The sequence below is a fragment of the Lachancea lanzarotensis genome, scaffold LALA0S11, assembly GCF_000938715.1.
Source record: "Lachancea lanzarotensis genome assembly LALA0, scaffold LALA0S11, whole genome shotgun sequence".
NCBI classification, from domain to species: Eukaryota; Fungi; Ascomycota; class Saccharomycetes; order Saccharomycetales; family Saccharomycetaceae; genus Lachancea; species Lachancea lanzarotensis.
Window position 1 is genome coordinate 213,117 of NW_019212889.1, and position 25,284 is coordinate 238,400.

A 25,284-nucleotide genomic window follows, 5' to 3' on the forward strand; every position below is an offset into this window, starting at 1 on the left:
CAATTTTTGTTTTTTTTTAATGGAATTGAATATAACACTATGTTACAACTAACTCTACACAAAAAAATATTACGAAGCGGTATTCCTCCTAGTTCAAATCCTGTTCCGTCGAACCAGGATCCTATCTTTACCATGTTACACAGCTGCTGCGACGATAAAATCAAATGTGATTTTGAGCACGTGACAGTATTGTCTCAAGCCGGGTAGATCACGTAAGCGCCCTCATCTCATCTTTTTTCAATATTAATACAAGAAGCCTTGCAAGAGACGCGTAAGCTGTGGGAAATTTTGAAGAAACCAAGACGCAATCGACTCAGTGGAGCAAAACGACCTCTACCACTGCGTTCACCATGACGGGTAGGTTTCAGGGATCAAACACTGCGAAATATGTGAAAAATTCAGGCACCCAGCGGTCCCGTAATTCGCAGCAAACGATGGTCAACTCGACCGCACAACAGCTTATTGAGACGATTAAAAAAGATGAAATCGATACTATGATGGGTTTTGAGCGGTATACTGCACCACAATTCAGTGGGAAAGCGAGTAGTTGGCAGTCAACTCCAGGGAGAGTAGGCTGGCTCGTCAACATGCATCCAACGATGGTTTCCGAAGACTTTGCTAACTTAGGCACTGGTAACCCCACATCGTCTTCCGGTTCAGGAATTTCAGGGGTCGATTTCTATTTTCTCGATGAAGAGGGTGGTGGGTTCAAAAGTACTCTCACTTTTGATCCCTACTTCCTAGTAGCATGTCGCGACGAATCAAGAGTCCACGATGTCGAAGAGTTCCTCAAAAAGCACCTGGAACACTGTCTTAAAAAAGTCGAACCGGTGGTGAAAAATGATCTTTCGTTGGGAAGTCCACTAGCAGGCCTCAACAAGGTGCTTCTTAAACTAACTTTTTCGAACACCAATAATCTGTTTGAAGCACGTCGAACTTTGAGACCAATTATCTTGGACAACGAAACCAACCATCTCCAAAGATCCATGTACAACACTACATCTGGAATTGTTGAAGACACAAAAATGCTGATATCGGATATTCGTGAATATGATGTCCCGTTCCATGTTCGTGTCGCAATCGACAATGACGTTCGAGTCGGCAAGTGGTATAAGGTGACTTCACAGGGTTTTATCGAAATAGCTGAAAAGGTAGCGTTTGCTGATCCAGTAGTTTTAGCTTTCGACATTGAAACCACGAAGGCTCCTTTGAAGTTCCCTATCGCCACTGTCGATCAGATTATGATGATTTCATACATGATTGACGGAGAAGGGTATCTGATCACCAATAGAGAAATCATTTCCGAAGATATAGAGGATTTTGAGTATTCTCCAAAACCGGAGTATCCAGGGTTTTTCACGATATTCAATGAAGCAGACGAGTTAGCACTTCTTGAAAGATTCTTCGAGCACATAAGAGATGTGCGTCCTACAGTCATCTCTACGTTTAATGGTGACTTTTTCGATTGGCCATTTGTAGAGACCAGAGCTAAGATCAACGGACTTGATATGTTCCAAGAAATTGGGTTTGCGGTTGACTCTGAAGGTGAATACAAGTCGACGTATTGCGCTCATATGGACTGCTTCCGGTGGGTCAAGCGTGATTCGTACCTTCCACAAGGCTCACAGGGCTTGAAAGCTGTGACACAAGCCAAACTGGGATATAATCCCATCGAGCTTGATCCGGAGTTAATGACACCTTATGCGTACGAAAAGCCGCAGCTTTTATCGGAATATTCAGTTTCCGATGCGGTTGCGACCTATTATTTATACATGAAATATGTGCATCCTTTCGTCTTTTCGCTGTGCACTATCATTCCACTGAATCCCGACGAAGTCCTTCGCAAAGGTACTGGTACCTTATGCGAAATGTTATTAACAGTGCAGGCATATAAGGGAAACGTTTTACTACCGAATAAACACACAGATCCAATCGAAAGATTCTACGATGGGCATTTGCTGGAATCTGAGACCTACGTCGGAGGACACGTTGAATCTCTAGAAGCAGGGGTATTCAGAAGTGACATCAAGAATGACTTTAAAATCGATCCAACAATGATAGACGACCTGTTAAATGATCTCCCTAATGCCTTGAGATTTTGCATAGAAGTGGAAAACAATTGTAAACTCGAGGATGTTTCAAACTACGCAGAAGTAGAACTACACATCAAAGAGCAGCTCATGGATCTGAAGTTGAATACCAATAGAAATGAGCTCCCTCTAATTTATCACGTCGATGTTGCTTCGATGTATCCAAATATTATGATCACCAACCGTCTACAACCGGATAGTGTAAAAAGCGACCGCGACTGTGCGGGATGCGACTTTAATCGCCCCGGTAAAATATGCGATCGGAGACTTCAGTGGTCATGGAGAGGGGAGTTCTTTCCTTCAAGAATGGATGAATACAGTATGGTTAAGAGAGCTCTGCAAAATGAGGTCTTTCCTAACAAGAACAAAAATTCCTTTAAAAAGCTTCTCTCTTTTGAAGAACTATCGTACAGTGACCAGGTAGCTCAGATAAAGAAAAGATTGACAGAGTATTCCAAAAAAGTGTATCATAGAGTCAAAACGTCGGAAGTTGTGGAAAGAACTGCTATAATTTGTCAAAGAGAAAATCCTTTTTATGTGGACACTGTCAGATCTTTTAGAGATAGAAGATACGAGTTCAAGGGTCTAGCAAAGACTTGGAAGCAAAAGCACTCGGCCATTGATCGGGATCAGAAACATGAAAGGGATGAAGCAAAGAAAATGATAATTCTATATGACTCACTGCAACTTGCACATAAGGTCATCTTGAATTCATTCTACGGATACGTGATGAGAAAAGGTTCAAGGTGGTATTCGATGGAAATGGCCGGGATTACTTGTCTGACTGGTGCAACAATTATTCAGATGGCCAGATCTGTGGTTGAAAAGATTGGAAGGCCGCTGGAGCTGGATACAGACGGTATCTGGTGTATTCTCCCCAAGTCTTTCCCAGATAACTATCAATTCAAATTGAAAAATGGCAAGAAACTGTTCCTATCATACGCATGCTCTATGCTTAATTATAAGGTTCATCAGAAGTTTACAAATCATCAGTATCAAACCTTGGAAGACCCTGTCAACCACCGCTACAAAACTCAAAGTGACAATTCGATTTTTTTTGAAGTGGATGGTCCTTACAAGGCTATGATCCTTCCAACTTCCAAAGAAGAAGGAAAGGGTATCAAGAAGAGGTATGCCGTTTTCAATCACGATGGGTCCCTTGCAGAGCTCAAAGGCTTCGAACTCAAACGAAGAGGTGAACTACAACTAATCAAGAACTTTCAAAGCGATCTTTTCAAAGTTTTTTTGGATGGAGAATCTTTGGAGGGCTGTTATGCAGCCGTAGCATTGGTTGCTAACAGATGGCTTGATGTTTTGGATTCTAAAGGCGTAATGCTCGAAGACGAGGATCTCATAGATCTTATTTGCGAAAACCGTAGCATGTCCAAAACTTTGAAGGAGTATGCGGGACAAAAATCTACTTCTATTACTACAGCTAAAAGGCTCGGAGAATTTCTTGGTGAAGAGATGGTCAAGGATAAGGGTTTACAGTGTAAATACATCATCAGTTCCCGGCCCGTTAATACACCGGTCACGGAACGAGCGATACCCGTGGCTATTTTTTCTGCAGATTTAGGCTTGAAGAAAGTGTTCTTGAGGAGGTGGCTGGCCGACTCTTCATTAGACAGCTTCGATCCACGAACTATCATAGACTGGGAGTATTATCGGGAGAGATTGGCATCTGTGATACAAAAAATCATCACAATACCTGCAGCCTTGCAAAAAGTGAAAAACCCTGTTCCTAGGGTTGAACACCCAGACTGGCTAAGGAAAAGAATTGCAACAAGTGAAGACAAGTTCAAGCAAACGTCGCTCAGCAGTTTTTTCAGAAAGGCCAGTAAACCTTCTGTTACCGATATTGAAGAAGCATTTAGAGAGCAACCTTCGGCGCTTATACATCACAAGACCGCAAAGGTGATATCAAAGCGAAAACTGAAGAGAAAAACTACAGATGCGAGGGATGAAGAGGCCTCTCTAGTTCTTCCTCCTGAGGTACCGTCAATTTGTGACGATTACGTCGCTTGGCTATCATATCAAAAGATCAAATGGAAAATTCAGGAGCGTGACCGTCAGCGGAGGACGCAGCTGTTTGGTGATCGCACGAAGAGTAATCAAAGAACCTCCTTGGGAAATATTATGAGGAAGCACGCTGAATCCTACGCAAACTCAACGTGGGAGATATTGGAATACAGGCCAACTTTAGAGCCAGGAGTACTGGATGTTTCTGTTCTGTTAAATGGAAAAGTTCACAAACTTCAGTTCAATATCCCGAAAAGCCTGTTCATCAATTTCAAATGCAAGGAGCTGCCAGTTCGAGGAATTGAAAATTGTACTGTTGAAAAATCCTCGGCCCTTCTACCCAATAACAGCCTGGCGAGCTTTGATGATCCCAGTCCACTATTCAAAGTAACTCTTTCTGAGGATCTTTATCAAGAAGAAATTGGAAAACCAACCAGTCTCTTCAACCATGACCAAGTCTTGGGAATTTACGAATCCTCTGTTTCATCTGTTGAAAGAGCCATCATGGAACTTGGCTCAGTTGTGGCCTTTAACTCCAGTGTTATTGGTGCATTGGGGAAGGGTTTGCAAAAAGGATTTGACTTGAAAAGCCTGCATCCAGAATCTTCTGAACGCTACTTAAGCAAGATGAATCTGAGCGCCGCCTATTTGCTGCATCTGACTACTAATCTCGGCTATGAATTTTTTGTCCTTTTTAAAACTTGGAGTGCCGAAGCGGAGATCTTTGTTCTTAAACCGTCTCTTAACGCTCAAGAATTTACGATCGCCTCGCTGCAAACAATTTTCAAAGATCTCCATTCACACAAGTCGGAGAAGTTGCAACGGTTTAATCATGTTATAGCAACACCTGCTGAGATTGACATCAAGATCCACCCAATGACAGATTTGAGGATGCTTTATCGTAAACTGTCTTCAGTTATAAACAAAGTTAATGAAGAAAAGGGATCTCAATTATTGGTGCTCTTTCAATCACCCTATTGTCAGAAACTGAGGCATGTTATCAAGCCACTGCGCCAAATAGCCACTGTCGAGATGTCTTCAGCGGAAGCTAATTTTCCACAATTGAATTGGCAAGTTGCGGTCATGAAGAGAATATCTAACCACATTTTGAGCCTGGGATCATGGTTGCATAACTTGATTTCTTTATCAAGGTATAGTAACATTCCAATCTGTAACATCAGGCTTGACAAAATGTCATTTGTCATTGACATCATGTATGCCAGGAAATTAAAGAACGAGAATATCGTCCTTTGGTGGAATAATGCCAAACCGGTCCCCGATCTAGGCGGCAAGGAGAAGGATTTTGATCCCCACATGGCATCTTTAATGAGTAATCTCGATCTTTTCGTCATCAACAGACCTTCCATCTATGAAACTGTCACTTTGGAATTTGAGTTGAACAATCTCACAATTAACACTATTCTGACCTCTGCTGTCATTAACGAAGCAGAGGGAACTGACTTGATGGAGGTAGATTATTTGAACACGGATGGGGCGGTCGATACCATGAAGAAGGCCTTTGTGGAAGATAGTTTTGCAGGGGCTTCCTTGTCCGTGCTGAGGAATCTACTGAAAGGCTTTTGGGACAGCGCACTGAAAGAAGATGAAACGGCGGATTCTTTGGTGCATACCTTCATTCATTGGGTTCAATCCCCTGACTCGAAGCTCTTTGATTACGCCTTGAAATATCATGTTCATAACCTCACCAAAAAGGCGATATTGCAGCTTATCAATGTTTGCAAAAACCTAGGGTCCGAAGTTGTGTATGCTGACCGTGGCAATCTCATTTTGAGAACCACAAAAACCACAGTAGAGAGTTGCTATGCATATAGTCAATATCTCATTAAAGCCATTAGGACATCGCCTCTATTTGGACTTTTGGATTTGTCAATTCGCAGATATTGGGACCTACTATTGTGGATTGATCCATATAATTTTGGAGGGAGAGCTTGTATCGATATAATTGATAGCGAGCGGCAAGACCTTCGAGCGTACTCAGATTGGCACATCAAGAAATTCCTGCCTATGATCTATCAGCAAGAGTTCGATGACTGGATGATGGTAATTTTGGATAGTATGGTGAAGTCAAAAGAAGAATATCACGATAGTCACAAGGATTCGCAGCGTTTGACCCAATTGCCTCACGAAAATGCTGCGCAACAGAAAGGCGACGAAGAAAATGGTGTGCTTTCGGGTTTCACCAATCGCTTTGGTACTGCCCTAACAATGCGCATGGAGAAGCTTTTGAGGACTCAAAAGGAATATATTCTGGATCCTAATTTCGCTCCCGACTATACTCCGCCTGAACTTCCCGGATCACATTTGAAGATTCGTGACCCTCTGCTAGAACTTGTCAAGTACCTATGCCATATCATGCTTCTATCCGAGGAACAGACGCTCGAGGTTCGAGGATTGCGGAAGAATCTCTTGAAAATCTTTGAAGTGCGTGAATTTGACTGGGAGGCCGAATTCAAGGATCCTAGCTCCTCCCTTAAAGTCTGCAACCTGGTCTGTGAATATTGCGCGTTCATCACAGATCTAGACTTCTGTAAACAAGACAGTAATGATCTGCATTTGAAATGCCAGCAGTGCCATAAGCCTTTCAACCCGACGCTTCTTCAAGAATATCTAATCCAAACTCTCCAAATTGAGCTCCAAGACTACTATATGCAAGACTTGAGATGTACCAAGTGTAACAAGGTTAAAGAGGACTTGATGTCTGCCCATTGTCCATGCTCTGGTAGCTGGAAGAACTCTATTTCAGATAGTTCCTTGACCAAAAAACTTGCAACATATGAAAAGGTTGCAAGATTTTACAACTATGAGTTGCTGAACTTGGCCGTCAGTGACTTGAGACCACAAGTGGCAGTCTAGCTACTCAGGTTCGAGAACCTGTGTACGGGCGGGCGGTGAGCGAACCTCGTAGTAGACGATTCCATCTACTATTGCATAAAATACTGATCTCTACGATAGTTGACATGGAAAATTCAAGATGAATTTGACAGCACCGACAGTGAAGAGTGTGCTTATTACCCATGGCATCGGCCACACCTTCTGTGCTGTTTCGAAAATACCAAGTCGACGCTCTCTCAGCTCTGATAAACGAAACCCCGGAGATTTGTCCGCCTAATGTAATAATTCAAGGCCACCAAAGTTCTGGAAAAACGTTGACTGTACGGAAGTTGTTTGAGGCAAATCCACAAATCTGCAATTGCTGGCTCAATACAGTGGAATTGGTTACATGGAAACCTCTTTTGCAGCATGTGGCGCGGAGTGTGTCGAGCACACTGCGATCATCGTTTCCGCATATCAATTACGACTATCAAGATGCTTTAGAGGCTGAGGACTTTTATTTTTTGCTCAGGGTCTTAGAAGCACAATTGCGTCATTTCGACGAGCTGGAGAAACCTACCAGCCTTTACATTGTGCTGGACGGCTTCGATCAGCTCAAAGAACTTGATCTCGAATTGCTTCCCAAGTTTATTAAGCTGCATGAACAACTGCCGCGAAGTTTCAAGATTCAACTCAGATTCATATACATCGTCAGAGATGTAGCCTTTCTCCACAAGTACAGCACCTATTATATTCCCACAATAGTTTTTCCGCGATATAGGCACGAAGAAGTGGCCGAAATATTACTATACAATAAAACCAAAGAATATGTGGAAAGTGAAAACTTGCTACGTCAAGTTGTGAAGTGTGGTCTTGACCCAGAGGACTTGATTTTTGAGCGAGTTGTGGACAACTACATCAAGATGATCATCCAAGCGTTCCATTCTTACACGGGGAACGACATTGTGGCATTGAGTGATATCATGGACTCCAAATGGGACAGTTACGTCCAATCCATCACTAAAGAAAACATTTACGATCCGCTGTCGTTATACCGATCAAACATCGAAATCTACACATCCACGGGTGACACATTCACTGATACAAACGCGAATAGTGCTTTTGATGAAAGTAACAAAGAAGCAACTGCATACGAGCTTTCCGCCATCTCAAAATATCTTCTTCTTGCGGCGTATCTGTGCTCATATCTGGAGCCACGCTACGACAGCAAGATATTCTCTAAGAAGTCACATCTCCGTGCCGGCCGATCGTCATACGGACGCCGTAGTAAGATGGAAACAAACCCTCGTTACCTCCAACCGTCACTCTTTCCACTCGAGAGACTTTTTTCAATATTCCAAGCTATTTTTCCGGTAGGAGACAGACACCATGGGAAATCAAGCATTTTCTACCAAACAGAGCTTATGAGAGCTAACGTTGAGGTTTATGAGAACTTGGCAGAGCTCAATGGCTTAAAGCTCATCACCACGGCTACTTCCAAAGGTGTTGACTATTTGAGCTATAAGTTGAAATGGAAAATAAATGTACCTTGGGAAATCATTAACGAAATCAGTTCTTCAGTAGGTTTCGACATTGCAGAATACTTTACAGGACTACATAACTAGATAGACACCGTCATAATCCAGAATCAGCATCATACCAATCTTCGTTTGATTTTTGATGCTAAAAGTGTCTAGATATTTGAGGTACTTCCTTCCTTTAATCTTCTTGTTAAGATACTTATTTCATGAAATCTTACAACTGAGCATACCATGGCGGAGGATGCTATAGTGAGTCACCAAATTCGACCAATTACTAATGGCGAGGCCAACAGCGTAGAAGGTTTGGTTGAAGAAGGTTTCGTCAACAAGAGAAGAAAGGTCATTGAAGTTCATGAAGAAAGTGATTCTTCTCTTTCTGACGACGGAAGTGTCGAAAACGGAGGCAACGATAGTTCAGCAAGCGTTGGCAACGAATCGAAAGATGACAACTTTCAGAAAGAAGATATGTTTGCTTCAGATGATGATCAGCAACTTTCAAATGTTTATAATAGGCAAGAAAGGGCAGACTTTAGACAAGATCTACAAGAATCTTCAGAAGGAGACGAAATCAAACTGGAGGCCTTTGATTTGGAGGAAGAGTCAAAGACCGGAGTGTTTGACAAATTTGGAAACTATACTGAGACGAAAACTAATGCTGAAGATGAAATACAAGATCAGGACGGATGGTATGACGCTTTCAAGGGAGATGAGCAAGTACAGAAGGCCAAAAAATCCCAAGAAAAGATGGCCAAAGACCAAAGTCTTCGAAGAGAGCAGCTTTCGGATAGTAAACGGGTATACACGCTTGAAGACGCTTTGAAAAGATTGCAGCACTTTTTGAACGAAAATGAGACGGTTTTGGAAGCACTAGGAAGGTTAAATGTGATTCGGACGCACTACAGGAAAACAAAACCACGTCTTAAACCTAGCCAAAAATTGATGGGCGAAGACAACGAATTGCATGACAAGCTTTGTTTCCAGTTTGTCGTGCATTCCATCAATTTTCTCACTGATCTTTTGGATATCGTGGGGAAGAAAGGAATAAGAGACGTCAACGAACTTACAAGGGTTCAAGTGAGCTCTCTCCTTGAGGAGGAATCGCTGGGCGACGAACCTACGAATGACTATGAATCCAAACTTTGGAGCTTTAAATGGCTTCGAGACCTTTCTACTGTGAATGGGCCCTTCACAAACTATGAGATGCAATCTTGGCGTGATACGTACTTTCAAGATAACGTGGTGGTCAAATATGTTGATGACAATGGCGATGAGGCCAGAAATTGGATCCACATCAGTTGCGTTCATTTCATGTGAAATGCAGTTAAAGGATTGAAGGTCATGAAACACTTACCACATATCGGCCTGCGGCTGTGGGGTGGATTCTGCATCTGTTTCTTCAGCAAACGCATTCAGTTCGCCAGCAACGATTTTTGACATTTTTTCAACCGCTTCGAATGTCAGTCTGTCGCCAGAGTCTGGAGCTAGATGTTTCCAGTGTTTACTGAGCGCCATAAGGAGCACTCTAAACTTGTTTTTAAGCTTCACCAAGTTACGCTCATATGTTAGCACGCTGACATCTTCATTATCGCCAGGAATCTCACTAATAAGACCAACTATCAAGTCTATATTTTTGTCGATTGAAGCGTTCAATTCCAACGTCTTAAGGACACTGCAGCAACCTTGAACCAACCCTATAAGAATAAAACGTTGAAAGCCCACTTGAAGACCATACTGCTTGCCCTCAATGAGGTTATGAGCCAGGTTTTCGTGTCGACCTTCCTGATAGCCTTCTTGATAAAACTGTTCTTCCAAATTCAGCACATAATCGAAAAAATCCATTGCGGAGAGACTGGGAGGAAAGTTGTGGGAGGAAACCGGAGTGGTCAGTTACTGGGATAGAAGTGCTAGCGGAAACTTAAGAAACTTTGATGCACGAGTACTTTGTTAATAATGGATATTAATGTACTCGCTGACCAAGCAACTGTAGCCGTCACGAGTACATTCAGTATTACGTAATATAAAGTACTCATCATGGCCAAGCATAAAATTACAGAGTACAGATAACGCTATACGGCCAGGGCATCGGGTTGTCAACGAGCGTTTCGAGACGTTTGAAGACAGCAAAGGATCCTCCCTATTCATCCATCCGTGTTGTGGAAAATCGGACCCCTCTCAAATCTTTCTCATCTCGTCTTACAGCACTTGTGCATTTTTCACTTGTTTTCCGGTTTTTTTGATCTTCTCCAATACGGTCTCAAGCGGAAGCACACTCACCACGTCAACTGTTTGCTTTTCTAGCGAGATTTCTATGTTGGAGACGTCTGGTTCGAGTCTTGTCAAAACCCTATTGATGGCATTGGAACAGCCCGCACATGTCATAACGACGTCAAAGTGGTAGTGTTGGGCAGTGGACATTGGAGATTGAGGTTTTATAAAGTAAATGAAAAGAAAGGCAATAAGAGCTGTTCCTAAGGACTCTTATGGTACAAGCCGTGAGGTTCTCAAACTGTATATACAAGCTTGTCAGAGGGTTCTATCAACCTACACTGTCCTAGCCTTATATATACAGTCAGCGAAATTAACGCACCTTTTCTCAAGGCTGTATTAGGTAAGCAGAGCGCCCGTTTTTATTAGATATAAAGAGGTAAAACCAAGGCGCTCTCGGGATTCGAATGGGCGCCGTTCAATGAGGAGAAATCACATTGGACAGACACAACAGACAAACTGTTGCCATTATCCGTTTCGTTCATTCATCTTAAAGTTTTTTCCTACTCATCTTCTTGCTGCTCCTGGCGTATTGTTCGTATCTCATCAAGACACTCGCGTCTCAATCCCGTATCGGCGAACAGTAAAATTATCCACTGAACAATCTCATCAGTGGAAAATAGGTAAAAATCGCCGCTGGAAAACATGTCCATAATGTCTGTAAGATGAGCAGTGAGTACGTCACCAATAACTGCGAGTTTTTCGCGGGATTGTTTGCACCGCTCGTCTGTTTGCAAGGCAGGATGATTTGTGCTTGCAAGCAGCAATTTGATCATTTCCTCGAGGTTTTCGGAGTTTTTCTCCGAGATCATGCGCCAGGACATTAGTTGCGCGACAAAACAGTCCGCGTAGACGTATTCCACAAAACTACTCAAAACTCGTAGATCTTTCAATTTGATGATTGCTGGAAATGCCACATTCTCTAAATAAGGTAACAAAGACTCGACGGTAATACCCCAATTTGGAGTCTTCTCATTTGTTTGGAAATTTCGAAACTGCTGCTGGATTAGTGCTAATATCGTTTTTTTCATATTGTCCACATGCGTCTGGACAAAATGCGAGTCGAGTTCAATAAGTCGAAATATCTTTCGTTGGTCTGGAAATTTTGTCACAACGTACTCAATATCGTGATGTAATTGCCACCAGTCCTTGCATTTACAAACACACATTGCCATGAAAGATGTTAGTAACAAATTTCTCTTATAGTCTAAGGTCATCTGAATCTTCTCTCTCCCAATCTCGTCACATCCGGTTTCAAAGTTCTCTAAGATCTCAAGACATAGAGCTGGAAGTCCTGTCAATTTCCTGACATTAGAGTCTTCTTTCCCAATGGGCTCAGTCTCATCCCAGTTGGTTTGCCATTCGTCATTCTCAGATACCATTTTGTGAGACACGTCCGGCTTCCTAGTACCAATTGGCTCTTGTTTAGTGTCCTCAGAGAAATCTATCTCGTCTCCCCACCCGTCCTTTTCTTCGTCGTCGTGCGTATCGGGAATGTCAACCTCGTTCCCCCAGTCCCACTCATCTTCTGAATTATCATCCGTATTGCTAGCGGGCACGTCATTATTAACCGATGGCGTTTCCTGCGTCGGGAGTTTGATTACAAAAGTTTTCGACCAGCTTGAGGTCCTGAAGACCTCTCTGATCTTGACGATTTGTGATTGTAGCAGTTTGTCCAGTTTGAGATTGTTAATCACAGAGTCATCATTGAGCAGAGCATCCAGCTCTGTACCATTGTATACCCAAACTCCTTTTGTGCTATCTGACAAGAGCTTGAGGTCATCATTAAGCCTGATTAACTGTTCCTTCTGCTTGCTACCTGGCGAAAGTAGCACAGTGGAATTTTGTTTGAAGAATTTCAAAACTTCAACGGCAATTGTATTCCCCAAGCGGGACAGAATGGTATTTTGGTCATCGCTGGTCACCGCTCGTAGCAAAAATAGAACAAGCGCAGTATATTTGCACAGGATTTCGTCTAGGCTGCATTTTTTGGTTGTGACTTCCAGTGTGGATTCGCTTTTGAGCTCCAAAAACACGTTTTCCGAAAATAACAGGCTCTTCAGTTTTTCCTGCACTACTTCAAGTTCGATGTATTGTGTGAAAAGGGTAGACAGTCCTGTGGTAATTGCTTCCTTGGTGTCGCTCATACTGAGCGACGACACAAACCAGATTGTAGGCTCAAAACTGCCGTTTGGAAAGAAGCACGTTTTCAAAAACTGACGGAAGTAGCTGTAATTGAATTCGACTCGATCTGTCCCAACGATTGTCGATTCCACAAATGTGATGCCACAGTCATCAATCTTCCAAAACCCGTGCATGATGTCGTCACAGCGGGACACTAAATGGGCATGCATTTCGTCCAGATGCAGTTTTAAATCTTGCTCAAACCGCATCGGCAGTATTTTGAAATCGATTACGGTCAATTTCCTACGTATGTTCTGCAATGAGTAAAAGCAGTTTTCCAGTTCACACAATTGCAGGTTCATTTTAGCCTCTTCCAGAAGATCTGAAACTACACTCAATTCACGACACACAACCAGCTGGTCGCTCAGCAGCGTCTCTTGTGCTCGTAGAGCCTGAATGTCGGTGGAAGTCTCATTTGCGCTTGGTACATCCAAAAATTGAAGTTTGGGATCACATTCGATGTTAGCTGAAATGCTGTCTTGATCAGACAAAATCCTGTCCAATTTTTCAGCTATATCGCGAAGCTCGCCGTCCAATCGTAGTATGCTCGATTGAGTCATATATGCGGAGAAAGAGTGCTGTAGGTTCGCAATCGAGTTCTTTTCAACGTTGGTACCTTTCCATACATGAGATGAGATGAGATGGATTTTACCATTTCAATGACTAAGTCACTGTAGTACAAAGTGATATAAAGCCAATATTAACAGTCACGTGTATGGAAGTTTTGGAATACCACTGACGAATTTTGTACGCCTTACGACTCTTATGAGCTACGATTTCAAGTTATTTCTGTATCTGAGGTCAGATATTTGATGAATGTTGGATAGGAAATGTTATCTATCATAATTGATCTGAGTGAGCTGAGTAAGTTATCATCATATAGATACAGAAAGCGTTGACAAATTCAAGAAGTTTAGAAAATTAAGACAAACAAAAGCATTCTGCAGGGAAATCGTGAATCCGGTATCCTTACCGTGTTCTAATTTCTCAATAGCTTGAGTAGTCTTGGATAAAAGCACTGTGCTTTGTGTGTTTGGAATAACAACTCTATGATATGAGTGTTGAAGACAACCGGGGAAAGAACATGGAAAACTTTTGATTTATATAGTTTTAATGAAGTCCGGGTAATGCATATGGTAAAGTATGTAGTAAGGGCACACGCAGCACACATCGCTACGATGTAGTAAGATGTAACCGCTCAGAGCAGATCCTGGACGCTCTTGTATTCATGCTGGCATCTTCTGCAATGGTTGCGAAGTTCTGTGTCATTGGTCCACATTTCGGGCATGTCTAGCTCGACGGTCCGACAATTTTTAATCTCATGAGACAAAAACGACAGGTAGTCGCCGTGAACCATCTCTTTTTCCATCGCATTGAGAATTTTGAGCTCTACAAGCAGCTCATTGCGTTTCAATCCGATCTCGTGGCGTGTGGCACGGTATTTGCTCTCTATGTCATGATCAGACGACATAAACCTCTCGAAACATTCGCCATTTCCGTCAACAAGCGCACCAGATAATAGATCCAAATCCTCCAAAAAAACAGCACGCTGCATTACTTGTCGGCCTTTGTCGAAATAGCTCATGAAGATATTTTCAGCCCGTCTGACAGACCAATATGACCACGAAGACCTGCCGCTCAAAAACATATTGATTCCAACTGACAAAAGCAGTCCCAGCAAAAGAAGTCTGTTCAAAGCCACCACATTTGTCATAACTCTGTGTACCAGCTCAAATAACATTCGCGTTAAGGCAAAAATGGCGTTGACCGTGTAAAACAAAATGCATTTCATCGTAAAGCGTAGTAAGGACATTCGTGAGTATCTGTTAATAGCATCGTCTTTGAAGCCACTGAATTCCTTCGTGTCGTCCACTAGGGCCAGCTGGCCGCAAAGTCGTACTGCCTTAAGGATTCTCCCATGTTTTCCGGTCTTGTCAAAATACTGCTGTACAGCATTGCGCAAAGACATGGATTCGTAACGCATGAAGTGCAGAGAAATGTTTTGCGCGCACCTATCGAAAAGATTGAGCCTGTCCGTTTGAGTGTTGCCAGCCTCATTGTAGAAATTGACCTCATAATACAAATATAAGGAAGATGACCCACCGCTTTTATCGCTAGCATTAAACTTGGTTGCTTTGGCATCCGATCTGGAGATTATAACAATCTTGGATCGCACGTTAAACGGCTTGGCAAGCGGAAGTTTTAGCTTGCCTGTCTCTTGTTCGATTTCGTAGTACAAATTGTCCTTAGCCACTTTAATACACTGGATGATATTCATAAATGCAGACTGCTTTCCTTGGCTCGGAAAGAAAAACCCTTGAGTTGGGTCGATTTTGAAGTGCACTTTTCTCACAGCCTCGGTTAAGTCTCCCCTTTTCTTTGTGTGCCAAAACGATACCGTGTTGTCTAGCCCTGTTTTATGGGCTATGAGGTAAGCTCTTGGAAAGACATTCGACTTGTTTCCGAATAAAACATGCATCAAACCTTTGGGAGCAATGTTGAAGTCCATTTTATAAGCGGAACTGAACTCAGCACCGAAACCCTCTTGACGTTTCTTAAGAGCGTGGAAGGGTTCATTCACGCCTATGAAAAGGGTGTCGATACGATTACTCGCTCGTGAAAGCGAGTTTTCTTCATTTTTAGCTTCCTGTTTCTTTTGGCTTTCAAATTCCTTCTCCATTTTCGAAAACAATGCCAGAATTTCCTGTTCGCTCTTGGCATTCTCAGTTGTCCCATTCTGAAGAAGTGTCCTCATCTTGGTGGCAATAAGGTCAGCATCATCGAAGTAGACTGAGCATAATACAGATTGCTCATTAACGTCATATAGTTTCACAACAGCACCGGTACTATCATCTGCCTTTTTTGTTTCTTCCACCGACACTAAATCCTCGAGGGTTCTATTCAAAAGGCATATAAATCCCATTGAGTTCATATAGAAATAGACGTTTCTCATTGTCACGTAGCACATTCCAGAAAATCCCTGTTTTGTATTGGGAGACCAAGAGCATGAATACGACAAGAGGAGAAGCTCATTGAATTTTTCATCCTTCCTCTGAGCAGCAGTGGAAAAGAACAAACTTTTGAATTGTAGATCCTTATTGCGCATGTCTTTCGGATAAAACTCCGGATACGTGATAGGACTCCAGATTGGTGAGGTTGTGTCCTTAACAGGACACAGAATGTTTGTGTTGTGACTTTTTTCAGGACTGGGTACCTCGCTCGGTTTCACGTTGTAACAAAAATCGCTCCAATTCACACTACCCCAGTAATTTGCCATGATAGCATTAGGAACCCCATCGCTCACCAGAAAGAAACTTGAGATAATGCTGAGCTTTGTGAGTTTTGTGATAATCGGAGTTTTTAATAACGGCGTCTGGAATGCAGAATCTTCTGGGAATATTATACTACCAGTTTCCGAAAAGGCAGCCTGCATCAACTGTAAAATCGACTTCCCATAGTGTCCATCAGGGTCGAATGAGGTAAGCTGTTGGTCAGTCTGACTAGCCGAACTGCATGCAAACTCGTAAAATATAGGAGGAATTCTCGAAAACGAGAGCTCATATTCTGGATCACCTTTTTCAAGTAGCATCACCTGTTTCTTGGCTTCTTCAAATACACTTAGCCACGATTTCAGCTCATGTAAGGTCTCTGCCTGAAAGACAAGCGACATGCGCTCAGCTGTATTATTTCTAGAGCCCGTCCCAGGCTCCGCTCCCGCTATCTGTGCTTCGAAACAAAACTTTCGCTCTTCGTTGGGATCGTAACGAACATTCATCAGAAGAACACCAAATTTGTCGGTTTCTTCAACTGCTGTAAGAGCGGGCGATAGTAGAAATATGCCAAAGACAGAGTCCTTCACGAAACACCACCTTCTGACCCATGTAGTTCGTGCTGGTTTCCCCATTGATGTCTTCATGAAAAGCCACCCGGACTTTTCCCGCGGTGCTTTGGTTCCAGCTTCCGGCTCTAGCTTCAAAGTTGCCTGATTAATGCTCCTAATGTTGTAGTCATTCAGTTCTCTGGACGGCTGTAGCTGTTTTATGCTAAAAGCTTGAATTTGTTCCTTGGCTCTCTTCATATCTTCCGCCAAGGAAGAGTTGTTTTTTCTCATTTCTTCATGCCATTTTCGATGCTTTGCGAACATTTCTTCCAGATTTTCGCCATCCTGCAAACCCAAGATCGCGTCCTTCAGTGGCCCTCTTCTTAATAAAGTGTTAACAACATCGTTCATGGTTTTGTCTAAAGATTCCTGGGCCTCTGCAATTTCCCACGCAAGATCAAGACAGGCCCCCAAATAACTTTTGCGCACTTCGAATAGCTGAAATGCATCCTCACGCATACTAGAAGGCTCCACATTAGGTCCGTTTACCTTGGTGCTTTGATATTTCGCCAGAAGCGTATCATGTTTGGATTGATAAAATTCAAAACTCTTTCGCTTTTCTTTGTAGGGCTCTATGATCTCCGTCACTATTTTTACCAGGCTTGACAAGAACGATTCGGGGTCTCCTCTCAGTAGCAGCAAAAGTCGCCCCGACAGGTTGCAAAGGTCATTATGGAAGGCACCCAATATGGCTGGTGTATAGAGCTGATTTTCCACGATTCCGTTATGCAGATAGTCTGCAGGGGGTAGGGACTGTGCAAAAAAGGTGTCACTGAGCTGTTTAAAGTCATCTAGTGACGGCAAAAACTTGAGTTTGTAAAACCTCGAAACGTTCTCAATCCAGCTTTCGAAAGACTCAATCTGTACTTGATAAAAATTTGCACTAGCTCTAAAAGAGGGAGAGTCTAAAGAAGCTTCTTTGAAGTACACGGACATCAGCTTGAGCAGCCGATTGGCCTTATTCTCATTTCCTCCATCCGGCATGCTCGACTGCGAAAAGATACTAGCTGAAGAATGCCTTTGAGCACAAGCGACAATCAAGCGGAGCCAAGTGTGTGCCAAGGAATAGCACTGATCAAAGATCTTAGTTGCAACGGTCCGCCTAGGTTTGTTACTCGGCTAGCTTCAATTGAACTGTTCTCAGTGCTTTATTTCATATCATTACTACGTTCGACATCTGAAGTCCCTTAGTGTCTAGTGAGCACATGACCGGTGAGCTGGAAACTCGAGTGTCGAGTCTAAAATCCTCTACGCGCCAAGTTATCGGCTATTCTCAAGTAGAAGTCCAGCATATCTACGTCAGGTTCCATTTCTTCCTTGGCAGACTCCGTTGGAGCCAAAGCCCTGGAAATTTCCTTCTGAAATTTGTTTTTCCAGTTTATGATGTCAAGATGGTCAGCGTTCTGTATGGTACCCAAATATTCACCCCAGTGGCTACTTTCGACGCTCACTAGCCCATCGTTAGGCGCCCCATTGGTGAGTTCGTGGATTACTCTCCAGGACGTAAAAAACAAATTGTACCACTTAGGCTGCCAGGAGGCTCCGTAGCTCATATATTTCACTTTGGGATTATCCGTTGTGGATTTATTGAAGGCCTCCATGCTCTTGGTTGTTAGCTGGTATATGGCAGGTGGTAATATTTTTAGTTTTCGGTCCGCAGAAACGCCCTTTTGGAGGTCGTCTGAAAGTCGCACGACAAAATCGGCCATTTCAGATCCATGATGCGGCGTTGAAACCGTGGTTAGACTCAGTACGTCAAAATTCTTATTTTCTATGTTGGAGATAAGATATCTGCAATCCAGACCGCCCATAGAGTGAGCGATCAAATTTACTTTGACGGGTTTTTGAATTTCATCGGATTTTCCCGTTTCTTGTCGCTTGCTGGTGTTGTACGTTTCTTCGGCACTTTGCGACACTCTTAGATGTTTCGTTTCGCGCTCGATACATTCGTTCAGAGCTTTCGCTCTTTCCTGAATTGTTGAGAAACCAGGAACGCGGGTGGATATAACTGTGCAGCCTTTGGACTCGAGTGCCTGCTGAACGCCGGCCCAATACTCGACTTCCCACAATCCCTTCAGCCTCGACTGTTCTAAATCCTGCTCCATATGTTGTTCGGAGTTGGAAGAAGCAGAATGGTTGCTCATAAGTTTCGTCAGTTGTCCAATTGAAGGAAGTAGCACCAACCGATCAAATCCTGAAAGTCCGTGGCACAAAACTATGGGGTTTCTTGGTGCACGGAAGTCTTTTTCCGCCGACCTGGAGAGTTCTTTCGAGTGTTCTCTACGAACCACTATCGAATAAGAGTCTTGGAAACAATTCAAGTTCTCATCACCGTATTTTCTGGCAATCGCTTTGATCGATAATGTCTTCGGCTTTTTCCCACAGAAAATGGAGTTAGTTTGGTCTATCCATGAGCCCACCTTCTGCTTCAGGCTATAAGAGAAGCCTTCATCATCGCTAGAAACCATTGTTAGCATTCAAATCGTTGTCTCTTATTCCAGTTCAGGTGATCTCTGATCGTAAGAACTCTACTTGACCAATGTGATTGATTAATCTTTCAGGACACACACTACTGATGTGAAAAATACAGACGAGGCAGGAATCGATAATCCCCTGTCTCTCTTCAATAGACGATCAATCTTTATAGCCAGTCTCTTAGTAAGCCAGTTTCTTAGCACTTTGACAAAAGTCAACATGTATCCTGCGATCATCGATCAGGACCCCATCCATCTTGGAAAAGGCCATTTCGCAAGACCTCTTGTGGCTGAACTCAATGAATCCATAGCCCAGAGATGACCCTGTTTCTTTGTCGTGTACAATTTCTATAGTTTCGATGGATCCAAATCGGTGAAATATGATGGCTAAATCCTTAGCGCGTGTCATTTTGTTGAGCTTGCAGACGAAAAGCACCCTTTCCGAAGGCTTGATTCCCACATACGGAATATCGCCCAAGATTTCAAGTGTCATTTCTGTGCTACGCATCTGCATCGCACGTTTATGTTCTGAAGTTTCCTTACCAGCTTCGACCTTGATATCTGGCGGTAGTCTAACGTCGCCATGGGGAAGACTCACGTCAAACTTGTGGAATCCGTTTGGATCAGGAAACGGATCATGCAGTACATGTGCCACTTTGATGCGTATGTCGACTTCTGGTCTTTTAGAGGTATCGATCTGCTTTGTTCCCCAAAGTTTTAGCACTGGTAAACTCTCCGGAGCTATTTTACCAAAAAAAACTGTGTCGTCATAGGGACTAGTAGTATCTGCCAACGCTATTATAAATCTAGAACCCACCACAGGCACTTTATCCTCCAAGAGCGACGTGAGGTACCCAACGTCCCCGAGTTCGGCCTTTCTTGTTTTTAGATATTCCTGAGAAGACTTGAGCGCTGTGTCAGACATCTCTTTTTCTACATTTAGAAGACCGCCGATGGAACAGTTGTGGACTCTAAGCGAACTTCGCAATTCGTTACCAACCAAGGCATCACCGCACTCTATGGAATAGTCTTTATTTAGGTTGTAGAAACATTGATATTTGAGGAAGCCGCTTTTGCATTGCTTGATGAAATTGAAGGCTTCGACCGGATACTTTTCGAAATCAACGTCGATTACCAAATCCCCTACAGTCGTCTCCAGAAGTACACTCATGACGGTATCTACAGGTTCGGATACGTGTCGATGAGATAATGTATAAATCTGTGTTTTCATGCCTTCTGAGTTAACTATTGACATGAACATATGCGCCTATAGACAAACCCACGTGAAGAGCACTCCTAACTGCATTTGTTAAGTTTACTTCACTTTGCCGCTGACGCTTTGGATCATAAAGTTCTTGATTGGTTGAAGCCTCTGTAGGACCTTCAAGCCCATACTTCTTGCCGCAACAATAGGTCCAAAATCGGTGGAATATATTTTGTGAAGCTTGTCAACAACGCCAAGAAGCATATTGTTATATGGGTAACGCTCGGCCCAGTAAGGTTCTAGGGCTAATACAGACCCCAGATCAAGACCTCTTTGTGAGGCAGTTTCGAGAGCTTTGACGAGAGATTCGACATCACCTTGGCCCAGGTTGAGACCCTGTCCAGCCAATGGATGTGTGGTATGTGCAGCATCGCCAACAAGTGCAATTCTATCCGTGATGTATGAATCTGCATGCGAGAGCTTGAGCGGGAATCTGGCTCTGGAAGAGCCCTCAACTTCGCTGACGATGGGAGGGTAAATTTCATCAATCAGAGAATCGTCTTCAAGCTTCGCATATTTTGATTCTGTGCGATGAGCGATGTCCTCCTGTAACTCCTCCGTCGTGATCGTGCCCTGTTCAAGCTGTTTATAGTAGTATTGCATGTCAACGTCGTCCAGAACAAATGCGGCATTGATAAGCAAGGTCAGCTGTTGTGGTTCAATAGAAAGTAACAGCCGTGAAAGTGGTTCTGTAGTGCTCCACACCAACGTTGCATGATCGTCAGGCATTGGTAAATGGGCAATGGGCCCCGTGGGTAGAAATCTTTGCCACCCTCTCACCTTGAAGGGCGGGAAATCGAGCTTCAAATTCGCAACAACGCCAAACCTGTTGTAAAACCACCCGCGGGACTCGATTTTGGAAAACTTTCTAACTGGAGAGTTGAAACCGTCGCAGCCAACTAAGAGGCGCGTTTCGAAAACCTCGCCATTGCTCAATGAGACTTTGAGCCACGATTGTGGATCTGCAGGGTCAACATACTCGATATTGAGCACCTTGGTCTGATCGATCAGATTCAGGGTTGGTGCTTGCAATTTAGAGAGCCGATCTAGTAGCGAACTTTGAATGTTCAAAATTTCGATCATAAATCCCATGGAATTTTTCTCAAGCTCTAATTGAGCGTCGGTACACCCATCTGACACATACAGGCCATCGAAAGCCTGCAATCTATCCTGCAAAAGTTGCACACCAACCCTTTGCTCAAGGAATTTTTTGGATTGGGTTGTCAGACTAATAACTCTATTAGAATATCCTTCTGGAGGATTTTTGTAGAATTGAGCTGTTTTCTTCAAGTCTCCAGCATCCACTAACGTGGTGTTCAACCCAGACAAGTGGGGCGATGTCCTGATTGCAGCGGCCAATGTCAAACCCGCAGGACCTCCTCCTACTATGAAAATATCGGTTTTTTTTGGAAGAACCGAGCTTGCCAAAGCTCTGGATAAGATCCAGCGTGATTTAAAAAGTCTAGCGCTCCTCATCGCCGCACAGTTCTTGCTGCAAAAGGTCAAAGTTTAGGTCCATCCAACCTTTACTGACTAGAAACTTAATTTAAGCACATATACAAACGAGTACTTATTCAAGAAAGTACTCACCCAGCATCTCACAGGTAAAGCTCACCTTGGCAGTAGACAGTAAGCTGGTCTGTACTGATGAAAGTATCTCTAAGGGAATTGAACCCAAACTAACATAAGCTTTCGACGCTTTGAAGCTATTTTCGATTACTGAAGCTGTGAGTTCGCTTGATCAAAGTGAAAAACCATAGATCCTTCAAAACGAGTAATTGAGTTCCATCATCCCATCTATATCAGAACTGTTTGAATGGAGCATATTTTGATCGAAGAATGGCATACCTATCGATGAGTTTAGAGTAGCGAGTTGACATTGCAAGGTACATATCACTATAGACGCGTGTGTCGCCAGCCGTAAATTGAGTTAAATCATCGAATTCCAGCAGTATTCACATGGATCGGACTCAAGCTCAACGTCGAAAACTCTTGACAGATCGCTCAAGGTTCAAGTCTAGTGCTCAATTGAATCAAGTTGTTGTTGAATCAAAGTTTTTGCTTAGTCCCTCCCCGCCGCTTTCCAATCGCTCATACATTCATGCGATCAATGATGAGTTTGGACATGAACGGCTCATCGCGAGATAAAGTATACATCGAAAAACAAGGCGTCATGGCCACTATTGGCCCTGATTGTTGGAATAGACTAGTGCCACAAAAGTGCCAAGTTTCGCTCGAAATGGCAACCGATTTTGCAAAAGCTTCACGGTCCGATGATCTACGGTTTTCGCTTAACTACGCTGTCATCTCTAAGGATGTGGGCCGCATTGTCGATCCAAATGTGGACTACAAGACGCTGGGTAAGCTGGCGGAAAACATTCTGCATCACGTCAAAAGTAAATATCTAGGCGTCGAGAAACTAGTGCTAAAAACTGAAGCCCAAGAAGCGCACATTAGAGCCGAGAATGTGAGTGTCTTGATGCACGCGCCACCAGAGGTACCCTACACTGATCGTCTCGTCATTTCGGGCCTTCGATTGCTTACATTGATAGGGGTGTTCACCTTTGAGCGTTTGCAAAAGCAGTTCGTTACAATCGATATCGACATGCCATGGGATACGCGATCAAAAATCAACGTAGACTATCAAAAGGTCATCAAAGACGCGGTTGATTTCGTTGAGGCTTCTAACTTTAAAACTGTTGAAGCCCTGGTGGACAGTGTGACTCATATCACCTTACAACAACCGTACTTCGAGGAAAATCCTGAAGCCTCAGTAATAGTGAAAGTGATCAAGTTAAATGCCATCACAGCAACTGAAGGTGTAGGAGTTAGTTGCCAACGTACTCTCCACGACTTTGCTGGTAAAAAAGTTCCAAAAGTAGGTAATTCTCGTCCTGTGTCACCGTCTTTGGATCTTCCGGTCACACAAGTGGCCGATGTTCTTCCCGGTAAACCCAGCGTTTCCTATATTGCCTTTGGGTCCAATGTAGGTGACCGGATTTCGAATATCCAGCGCGCGTTCAATTTACTCAATGCACATGCAGGCGTGAAAGTAAGGAAAACTTCCTCGATTTTCGAAAGCGAACCCATGTACGTTCAAGACCAACCACAATTTCTCAACGGGTGTTTTGAACTTGAAACAGAGCTTCCCCCTATTGAGCTTCTTCGTCTTTGTAAGCGAATCGAATATGAAGAGCTCAAGCGAGTCAAAGAGTTTGAAAATGGGCCAAGAAGCATTGATCTGGACATCATTCTCTATAAAAATAGTGATGGAGAAGATGTGGTTATGACCACTGAAGAGTTAATTATTCCCCATCCCAGACTGATTGAGCGCACATTTGTGATGGAGCCGCTATGTGAACTTATTCCCTGCACTGCAGTTCATCCGGTAACCGCTGAGCCGATCTTGAATCACCTAAACCAGGTTTATGAGCAACAGCGTGACGAAAATGTTCTTTCCAAGATAATACCCCTAGCAAAGCTTAATGGGGTGGATAGGTTTCTCAAATTCAAAAACAGACTGAAAAAGGATGCTGTATCAAACCGTCTTATTAACACAACTGTTTCTCCTACCTTGATTATGGGTATAATCAACACTACGCCAGATTCTTTCTCCGATGGCGGACAATTAGGTGACGATATTGATGTCCAGCTGTTGAAAGTCAAAACAATGGTCGAGGATGCATTGAAACTGAACAATCAAGTCATTATCGACATTGGTGGGTGTTCCACACGACCTAATTCCGGTCAAGCTCCGCTTGAAGAAGAATTGCGGCGCACAATTCCGTTGATTCGTGCTGTACGGACTTGTGATTTCATCCCTCAAGAACAGGTCATTTTGTCGATTGACACTTACCGATCTGAAGTCGCAGAGCAGGCTATCAATGCCGGAGCAGATCTTGTCAATGATATTTCGGGCGGGAAATTTGATCCTAACATGTTTACCGTTCTGGCGAAAAACCCTACGGTTGCCTATGCTATGTCTCACATTCGCGGCGATATTCAAAGCATGAACAAGTTAACAGATTACAGTTGTGAGGATGGTGGCAATGGCGAAAACCAAACCGAATATTACTACGGCAAAAAATTCGACAACAAAGAAGATACAGCGCTGATCCGAACCATGGCTCGAGAACTAGCCACTCAGTACAGCAAGGCGCTTAGCATGGGTATGAAGACTTGGCAGATCATACTAGATCCAGGCTTGGGTTTCGCCAAACATGCGAACCAGAATCTGGAAGTCATCCGCAGTATTTATATCCTGAAGAACTACAGCATTGTGAAGGGCTCGGAATTTGTGAATTTCAGAAACAAGCCCGTTCTTATTGGACCGTCGCGCAAGAAATTTATTGGTCACATAACCGGTGAAACTACAGCGTCTGAGCGAGATATTTCGACTAGCTCTGTGGTCACTGCATGTGTGGGTTACGGGGCTGACATTGTACGTGTTCATGACACCGCCAATTGTGCGAAAAGTATCAAGATAGCCGATTCCATATATCGCTGTTCGATCTAAAGACTCTAGCGTCCATCGCCAACGGCTGATAATAACAACTTAGGATGCTGCTATTAAGGTTTTAACCAACTTAATATAATTACCACCGATAGAGAGAGAGAGTACACACTAATCTTATACAAAATTAACCATAAGCCTGGCAAACCACACGAAAGTAAAAAGATGAGAGGACCTCAATGAAAGCTATGACGCCGTGAGGCCCGGGGCCTACTAGATCGG

General features: G+C 43.3%; 11 protein-coding genes across 11 annotated transcripts; 4 read left to right on the top strand and 7 right to left on the bottom strand.

The window, feature by feature from the left end:
* Positions 1-350: 350 nt before the first annotated feature.
* Positions 351-6,983, top strand: POL2 (LALA0S11e02344g1_1; the record flags this gene model as incomplete). The annotated part of the gene is made up of 1 exon (XM_022775193.1): positions 351-6,983. The coding sequence occupies one exon, from the start codon at positions 351-353 to the stop codon at positions 6,981-6,983; it is 6,633 nt and encodes a 2,210-aa protein (XP_022630569.1).
* Positions 6,984-7,144: 161 nt separating this feature from the next.
* ORC5 (LALA0S11e02366g1_1) lies at positions 7,145-8,566 on the top strand (the record flags this gene model as incomplete). Its single annotated transcript, XM_022775194.1, has 1 exon — positions 7,145-8,566. The coding sequence occupies one exon, from the start codon at positions 7,145-7,147 to the stop codon at positions 8,564-8,566; it is 1,422 nt and encodes a 473-aa protein (XP_022630570.1).
* Positions 8,567-8,713: 147 nt separating this feature from the next.
* On the top strand, positions 8,714-9,796 carry LIN1 (LALA0S11e02388g1_1; the record flags this gene model as incomplete). The annotated part of the gene is made up of 1 exon (XM_022775195.1): positions 8,714-9,796. The coding sequence occupies one exon, from the start codon at positions 8,714-8,716 to the stop codon at positions 9,794-9,796; it is 1,083 nt and encodes a 360-aa protein (XP_022630571.1).
* A 33-nt stretch (positions 9,797-9,829) lies between these two features.
* On the bottom strand, positions 9,830-10,321 carry LTO1 (LALA0S11e02410g1_1; the record flags this gene model as incomplete). The annotated part of the gene is made up of 1 exon (XM_022775196.1): positions 9,830-10,321. One exon carries the CDS (start codon positions 10,319-10,321, stop codon positions 9,830-9,832), a length of 492 nt encoding a protein of 163 aa, XP_022630572.1.
* Positions 10,322-10,675: 354 nt separating this feature from the next.
* Positions 10,676-10,897, bottom strand: ATX1 (LALA0S11e02432g1_1; the record flags this gene model as incomplete). The annotated part of the gene is made up of 1 exon (XM_022775197.1): positions 10,676-10,897. One exon carries the CDS (start codon positions 10,895-10,897, stop codon positions 10,676-10,678), a length of 222 nt encoding a protein of 73 aa, XP_022630573.1.
* Positions 10,898-11,250: 353 nt separating this feature from the next.
* On the bottom strand, positions 11,251-13,491 carry DSL1 (LALA0S11e02454g1_1; the record flags this gene model as incomplete). The annotated part of the gene is made up of 1 exon (XM_022775198.1): positions 11,251-13,491. The coding sequence occupies one exon, from the start codon at positions 13,489-13,491 to the stop codon at positions 11,251-11,253; it is 2,241 nt and encodes a 746-aa protein (XP_022630574.1).
* A 638-nt stretch (positions 13,492-14,129) lies between these two features.
* Positions 14,130-17,795, bottom strand: SIP3 (LALA0S11e02476g1_1; the record flags this gene model as incomplete). The annotated part of the gene is made up of 1 exon (XM_022775200.1): positions 14,130-17,795. The coding sequence occupies one exon, from the start codon at positions 17,793-17,795 to the stop codon at positions 14,130-14,132; it is 3,666 nt and encodes a 1,221-aa protein (XP_022630575.1).
* Positions 17,796-18,049: 254 nt separating this feature from the next.
* Positions 18,050-19,279, bottom strand: TGL2 (LALA0S11e02498g1_1; the record flags this gene model as incomplete). The annotated part of the gene is made up of 1 exon (XM_022775201.1): positions 18,050-19,279. One exon carries the CDS (start codon positions 19,277-19,279, stop codon positions 18,050-18,052), a length of 1,230 nt encoding a protein of 409 aa, XP_022630576.1.
* A 187-nt stretch (positions 19,280-19,466) lies between these two features.
* LALA0_S11e02520g (LALA0S11e02520g1_1) lies at positions 19,467-20,456 on the bottom strand (the record flags this gene model as incomplete). Its single annotated transcript, XM_022775202.1, has 1 exon — positions 19,467-20,456. One exon carries the CDS (start codon positions 20,454-20,456, stop codon positions 19,467-19,469), a length of 990 nt encoding a protein of 329 aa, XP_022630577.1.
* Positions 20,457-20,600: 144 nt separating this feature from the next.
* On the bottom strand, positions 20,601-22,025 carry COQ6 (LALA0S11e02542g1_1; the record flags this gene model as incomplete). The annotated part of the gene is made up of 1 exon (XM_022775203.1): positions 20,601-22,025. One exon carries the CDS (start codon positions 22,023-22,025, stop codon positions 20,601-20,603), a length of 1,425 nt encoding a protein of 474 aa, XP_022630578.1.
* Positions 22,026-22,650: 625 nt separating this feature from the next.
* On the top strand, positions 22,651-25,065 carry FOL1 (LALA0S11e02564g1_1; the record flags this gene model as incomplete). Its single annotated transcript, XM_022775204.1, has 1 exon — positions 22,651-25,065. One exon carries the CDS (start codon positions 22,651-22,653, stop codon positions 25,063-25,065), a length of 2,415 nt encoding a protein of 804 aa, XP_022630579.1.
* Positions 25,066-25,284: the final 219 nt, after the last annotated feature.